We start from the raw sequence: 7,641 nt of genomic DNA on the forward strand, positions 1-7,641 counted from the left end.
CCTGATATAGCATATGCAGTGAGTTTTCTCAGTCAATATAATAACTGCTACGAAGAGACTCACTGGAAACATTTAAAAAGAGTTTTAAAATATTTAAGTAAAACTAAAGACTATGGATTGAAATTTGTAAAGGGAGAAAGTTCGTTGATTGGCTTTGTAGATGCAGACTGGGCATCTTGTTCTATAGATAGGAAGTCCTATACAGGGTTTATTTTTAAAATGTCTGGAAGTGTAATATCCTATGAATGTAGAAAGCAAAAAACTGTTGCATTATCAAGCACAGAGGCGGAATATATGGCCCTCTCTGAGGCATGCAAAGAGGCTGTATATTTAAGAAATTTAATTATTGAGATAAGTGGAGGTGAAATTGTTAATACACCTGTCAATTTGTTAAGTGATAACCAAAGTTCACAGAAATTAGCATGTAACCCATTGTTTCATAGAAGAACTAAACATATAGACGTTCGGCATCATTTCATTAGAGAATGTATTGTTAAAGAGTTGGTTAATATTTCTTATATACCTACATCTGAGATGCCAGCCGATATCCTAACTAAGAGTCTCTGTAGTGAAAAACATTATAAATTTATTAAAATGTTAGGTTTGTCAAGAATTTAGTTGAAATGAAACTTTGATTTTGTTGTTATAATTAATATAAATTTTTGTGTACATTATTTTGTTAAGTGGGGGTGTAAAATTTATTGTTTATCTGTGGTAACAAAATATTGTCTCTGTGCAAACTTGCGTCATGTGTGTACTCTTCCTTATACTGCAATTAAAGATGTCTGACTGCAACCATACCTGTGTTTTATTATAAAAAACCTAATAAATTGATTTATTATTCATCCAATGTATTGAAAACAAAATAAATACATAAACTAACACAATAAAATACAATGAAAGAATAGAAGAAAGATTTAAAACACTGATTAATTATTCAGTACATTTGTAACTGAGATTGATTCAAAGCGATATCATTTAGATATCGTAGTTCAATCCATCTCAGCAGAGAACAAAGGTCGTGCAATAATGATTTAGCAAAACCTTTATTTACAACGATTCAGATGAATGAGAAAATTTTAATTTGTGTCAGTGAAAAATGTATGAAATCAATGCGAATTTCAAACCTATTATTTCGAGTATTGAGTAGGATTTGGAAATAAAAATCACTGGAATGCATCGTTTTTTATTCTTATATTCTAAATAACTTCTATGTGTAATTTAAGAAAAAAACAATACCTACCCTGGCCTGGGAAATATGTTCTTCTATACCTTGTTCATTTACGATGACTAGAATCACATTAATTCTATCATATAATATCTTATACATATTTTTAAATCCAAAAGAATAGACTGCGTAGTCAATGGTATCATTAAACAAGACAAAACTACAGTGGGGTTAAAATGATCACTTTCGGTGAATCCTAATAATATTATGAATCTGATTAAGCTTAGCAGCATTTCTTAATTTATTAAACTTTTCATTATACAGGGTGTCCCACCGTCGGTAGGTATTCTAAGCTCAATGGAGGTTATAGTTTTGCATACGCTGACTTCAAGTCCCTTCGCGCTTAGTATACCAATAATGGAATACCCTGTATAATTCCATTACTATCTTCGCTTTACAAATGAATAAAACTACGTTCATACAAAATGAAATAATCTATAGAAAATAGCATTTGAAATAATATTATCCACGAAGCAATTATGGATTCATACATGTCCCTCCGGATAAACTCAATGCTTTATGTATATTATGTAAGTCAATGCATTAGACATTAGACACTGATACCCCAGCTTGAATATATTATAACGAGAATATGGTGCAGTAATTAATATATATTACCTAGTAGCTATTAGCTGTATTGTTGTTAAAAGTATTTACGCTATCCCATCCATCTTTTTAATTATGAAATCTTAGTTAAATAAATAGGAAGGAAAATGGAACAAAAGATTGTATTTTTGTATGTAACTTTTAAAAGCTTTCTCATTATTGTTTTGTATGAATTTTGCTTTTTACGATACGATTTTTGCTTCTTATGTTTTAAAGTAAATTTATAAGACGTATTATAAATTTGTATCACTAAAAAGTTATTAATTAGGGGTTTGAACAACTTTCGTTTTCTTCATAATATTGTTCCCTTAACTTTTGATTAAGTTATAATTAAAGGCTGATGAATTTTGTATTTATTAACTTATTAGAAAGCTATATTGAGGGTTAATATACCCTAGGTACAATTTAAAGATAACTAATTGACTATTTAACATATTTCGGCAACAATAATAACTTTTTGATAACTGCAACTGATGGTTAAATATTTTCAATACTATTGTATTACATTATTGCTTTAGATTTTAATTGATGGAAAGTTCGTTGTAAATTTCCTACTTTTGTATTCTCATATAGGTACTTACAGATTTTTATTTACTTTATTTTTATTTTATAATTTCAGCCACAGCTCTAGGTTTAAAACTATCGTTTCAAGAAGCAGACTTACCTGTTATAAAGGCTGTTTTGGATATATTCAAATTATTAACACACAGAATGGTTCATCTCTGGTTGTGGCCTAATTGGTTGTATCGACGCACTGCACAATATGTTGAGTACCAGAAGTCTTTGGGAATTTTATATGGATTGACTGATGAAGTGAGTAAATAATTTGTCATTTGTTTCATTGGATTGGTATTTGACTGTTTGCGCATTATGAAGTAAATACCTTCGAATGAGTCATTAGGCGTAGGGCTGTGACGACCCCGTCGCCCCCGGATGGGATATCTACAATAGATATGCGTAATGCGTATACCTATATATATATATTTACATTAGTACTACCGACATAAAGCTGAAGAGTTTGTGTGATTGTTTTTTAGAATGATTTAATATTATATTCTTTATCTGATATCTATAGACACCACATATAAAATTCTTCACCAATATCAATCTATTCCAAGGATTAGAGGCTTTAAAAATTGGATGGATAATGGATTGGAAACAGACTGGACAAAAAAGCGAATTTTAATCATCTAAAAATATCCTCCAACTATGTTCGAACGGTGTTCAGTTTTCAATATTGTAAAGTACATGATTGCAGTAGTCGATGCAAATTTAGTTGCGACAACGTTGATTTCCTGCTGTAGGCGTTAGACGACAATCGAATTGGCGATTATTGAGTGGGAGTAATTTTAGTTGAGCCAGTTATCGACTGTTTCGCCCTTGAATTCCTGCAGGTTAGATTATTTTGTGATCTAAATTCCTCGTGAATGTGTTATGGGTTAAAATTTAGAGCAGAAGCAGCGGAATCGGTAAATGGCAAAATATATATCTTATATATAAAATTCTCGTGTCACAATGTTAGTCTGCATACTCCTCCGAAACGGGTGGACCGATTCTCATGAAATTTTCTGTGCATATCGGGTAAGTCTGAGAATCGGCCAACATCTATTTTTCATATGTACCACGGGCGAAGCCGGGGCGGACCGCTAGTACATATTATATAAAAATGAAACCCGTTTCGCGTTGTCACGGCATCACGTGTGAACGGGTGGGCCGTTTTATTGTTGTAGGTTTTTGTGAAAGTTTCTTATTGAAGGTGTTGTTGTTTGCGTATTAGCTAATATTATGTACATTTCCTTATGCTATGTCAAAGCTACACATTAGGTAATACATATTATTATTAGCCTTCTATAAGTAAACGTTATTACGTTCGCCTTATTTCCTACCACATACTTCTTACTTTAGGTGTTAGATAACCATTTAAAGTTTGTATAGTCGGTACATTAAAATAACTCCACAACTAGCTGACTGAGCATCCCATGCGCTACCGTTACCTACCAATTTAGATTTAATCCAGCCAATTTTAAGAGCTCCATCGCCAATTGAAGTTCCGAAGTGCAGCTCGGTGTTTTAAACTTGTTTATTTAATAATACCTTTACGGTACGCTTCGTCGCCTGGTTAATTAAAAAGTTTTTAACTGAAAACAAGTTTAGGTATTTTTTATTTTTATAACGTCAATAAGTTAGAAAATCAATATTATTTCAGATTTTTAGTGTGTAAATCTGGGAAAGAAAATGTTAAATTGATTATTTATTTTTTAGATATTAAAGAACAAACGGGATCATCCTCCAGATGATTTATCTAAAGCAGGTTTGTATCAAATTCAAGTAAGTGTTACTTTTATAATTTTTATCATTTCGTTTGTAAAATAAAACAAAAATAAAAGGATTTGAAATAAGCAACAATATGTAAAACAACCACAATTTTTTGGAGAAAAATTTAAACCAACCTGAAAAAGTAAAAAATAATATTATAAATAGATACTGACTTTGAAACACTAGCACATATGTATTTTATCTTGAACTAAGTATAATTTAAATTTTAGGTGGAAATCAAACCCAATGCTTTCTCGATTATCTATTAAAAGGCGCGTCCCACGATGGCAGCGGACTCACAGACGTTGAGATACGAGACGAAATCACATTATTTTTGCTAGCTGGAACCGATACATCTGCAATTTCTATTTGCAATATACTGAAACTGTTAGGAAAATATCCAGACGTACAAGAGAAAATACATGCTGAGTAAGAACATGACATAACCGTTTTCACAACTTCTTATATGTTTTTTGTTCAGCTTGTAAATAAACAACGAAATTACTAGCTTTTTTTCCGCAGCTTCTCCCGCGTAGTCAAACGAAAACCCGTTTCCGTTCCCATGGAATTTTTAGGATAAAAACTCTAATAATCCTATGTGTTAATCTAAGTTACTATCTATGTGTGTGCCAAATTTCATGAGAATCGATTCAGTAGTTTCTGCCTGTGTTTTTGCGTGAAAGGAGTAACAAACAAATATACAAACTTTCGCATTTATAATATTAAGTAGGATGTCAAAAATGTTAAAATATAATCTATCAGGGATACTATCAGCTATTGAAACTGGTCTTACTATTTTGATGAAATTGAAGCATTACTAATATTTGTACTAATGTAAGATACAATTTATTTTCAGATTTTTAAGTATCCTCGGTGATTCCGACCGACCCTTGCACAAGAATGACTTGAAAGAGCTCAAGTATCTCAATAGAGTGGTCAAAGAATCACTACGGATGTTTCCGCCAGTTCCTATTATTGTAAGGAAAACTATGAAAGAAATAACATTACGTAAGTGTTCTCTTGGACTTGTCTTCTGGTGTATGTCTTCATTTTATAAGAATTTCATAGAAAGCTAACCTTGTTTCTTGATAATATCTACAATATTCAGTATCTATTCGGTGAATTTGCGGTAGTTTTAGAATAAAAAAAAAATAAACATGGCCAAATTGTAAGAAAATTGTCTCTACAAAGGAAATATTTTTTACAGCATATAAAATATTTTTATCACTCAGGATGATATAATTACGTAATATTAGTATGTAGGTATTATTGAATTCTTGTTAAAATAATTTTATGTTTCAATATTTATTACAGCATCAGGAACAACTCTCCCAAATAATACAGGTATTATTATTTTTGTGTGGGGAGTCAACCGAGATCCTACTTATTGGGGTCCAAATGCAAATTCTTTTGATCCTGACAGATTTCTTACCACTAACAGTAATTTATTAGCGAGTTTTAGCCTTGGACCTCGGAATTGTGTTGGTGAGTATAAAATATAAATATAAACTAAAAAGTATGACATCCTAACTAAAATTATATAATACCTATAAATTCGAAAACAACTCTCTGTAATAAAATATCTGTCTGTCTGTCTCTTCGTCACGCCTAAACCACTGAAACGATTTGGATGAGATTCACACAGTTACTTTGAGATTTGAGAAAGGAAATAGTATAGGTTCCATCACGGAAATCCCACGGAAAGCCGTGGGCGGAAAGCTAGTATTTAATATTTTAAGTTTATCCAGCCATAAAATATTGCTTATCTAATTGCATCTTTTTAAGGCTCACTATTTTCACTTAGGACCAATTTTACCTTTTTTTATTTGAAAAAAAAAATTCATAGGTGCTATCAGATATTATGAATTTAAAACTTATAATAATTATAAAACTAAAACCAAATTAATCGAGTCTGTATAAAACGATACCGTTTATTTAACAGAATAAGTATGCACAAACAAAGTTTTTAATCTAATTGTGTTGTTTCAGGATACCAATTTGCATTTATAGTGATTAAAGTAGCGTTGGCTACAATATTACGACGATATAAAGTAGTAGGCGAAAGAGAAGATAGTGATGTTCCTAAAATAAATAGTACATTTTCTATTATGCTTAGAGATAGGGATGGCTATGAAATAAGTTTGGAGAAACGATAATTTTAATGTATAATATGGACACATAGAGTGGATTCCTGTCATTTCGTATTTTATTTTAGATAATTGACATTGAAATCATAGAAAAATGTTAGCTCTCTGTGATGTTATTATTTATTTCTTTCCTTTTTATTGAATTGATATAAATACAACTTTCTTTTTTTACTTAATAAAATGTAAGGAAAAATAAGAACACTGGTTTTCTTTATTGCACCTTCAATTCCAATTTCTCCTCAAATATTATGAATTTGTACTTTAATTATTTTAATTTTAATTATATTATCAGTAGATATTAGCTGTTCAAATTTCGATCTTATGCCTTTTATACATATACATAAGGACGAATATCTACTTAAAATTTAAGGGAGAAAAAGTATGGTTTTCAAATTTGCAAATATTATAAAAATCTGTTACCCAATTTCTGCTTTCCGTTGTATTAAAATAATCACAATAAACACAAATTGCTTTCAAAGTGGGAAGCATTGTTTGTTCACATCTGGCGAATAAATACTAGTGTCTATTGCCTTCCTCTGACGCAAGCACGTTTGAATCTCATGTGAAGTTTGTTTGATTGCATAAACACACTATAGTGTAGTGTATCGCTACATAATATAAAACAAATTCGCCTCCTCTGCCCCTTTGTATGCTATAAATCTTTAAAAATACGCAACGGATTTTGATGCGTTTTTTAATAGATAGAGTGTTTCAAGAGGATGGTTTTAGTTTATAACTTATATAAAGTTTTAGTCAAAGCGGGCGCAGCCGCGAGCGAAAAGCTAGTGAAAAATAAAGCTAAAAATATACCAACATGAAGGTTTAAAAAAAGGATTCATTTTAATCAATATAGATTTGTGAACAGTCCTGTTAGAATATTAAAACAAGCAAATATTTGTTTTAAATTCAATCACTTTAAAATGGGACTAGCCTGCATATTTTATTTATAAGACAGTGACGAACATAAATATCTTTCCATTCTCACTAAAAGCAAAATAAAAAGCTTTCAGTGGGTATGTAGACACGATAAATACAGCAGGTAATAAATTTCTTTCCTTTCTATTTTCGATCAAAGAGTAATGTCCTTTGAAGTGTGCGAATGAAAAATTACCCCTTCGCGACTGTTTTCGCTCAAATTATTTAAAATATTTTTATTAGGGCAACCGTTTGGTTAGGTAGACTTGAAGTAGATATATCATTTTGTGAATTTTTTTTTTATTATTATAATGCCTACTGAATGGATTTCGACACTATAAAGAACATGAGTTGAGCCCTGATAGTGGTGATGAAAAGTAACTTTAATTGTAAAAATAGATATTTTGGCATTGCTTCTTACCTACTCAG

At 30.8% G+C, this 7,641-nt stretch overlaps 1 protein-coding gene across 1 annotated transcript; it reads left to right on the plus strand.

The window, feature by feature from the left end:
* Positions 1-4,917: 4,917 nt before the first annotated feature.
* On the plus strand, positions 4,918-6,327 carry LOC149485272 (cytochrome P450 4g1-like). Its single transcript, XM_089699613.1, has 3 exons — positions 4,918-5,158; positions 5,465-5,635; positions 6,140-6,327. Exons 1-3 carry the CDS (start codon positions 5,104-5,106, stop codon positions 6,304-6,306), a joined length of 393 nt encoding a protein of 130 aa, XP_089555739.1. The 5' UTR covers positions 4,918-5,103; the 3' UTR covers positions 6,307-6,327.
* Positions 6,328-7,641: the final 1,314 nt, after the last annotated feature.

Source organism: Colias philodice, chromosome 10 (assembly GCF_061535455.1).
Source record: "Colias philodice isolate Cphi_HAF_F1 chromosome 10, ilColPhil1 Martin Lab GWU primary, whole genome shotgun sequence".
Taxonomy (NCBI): Eukaryota; Metazoa; Arthropoda; class Insecta; order Lepidoptera; family Pieridae; genus Colias; species Colias philodice.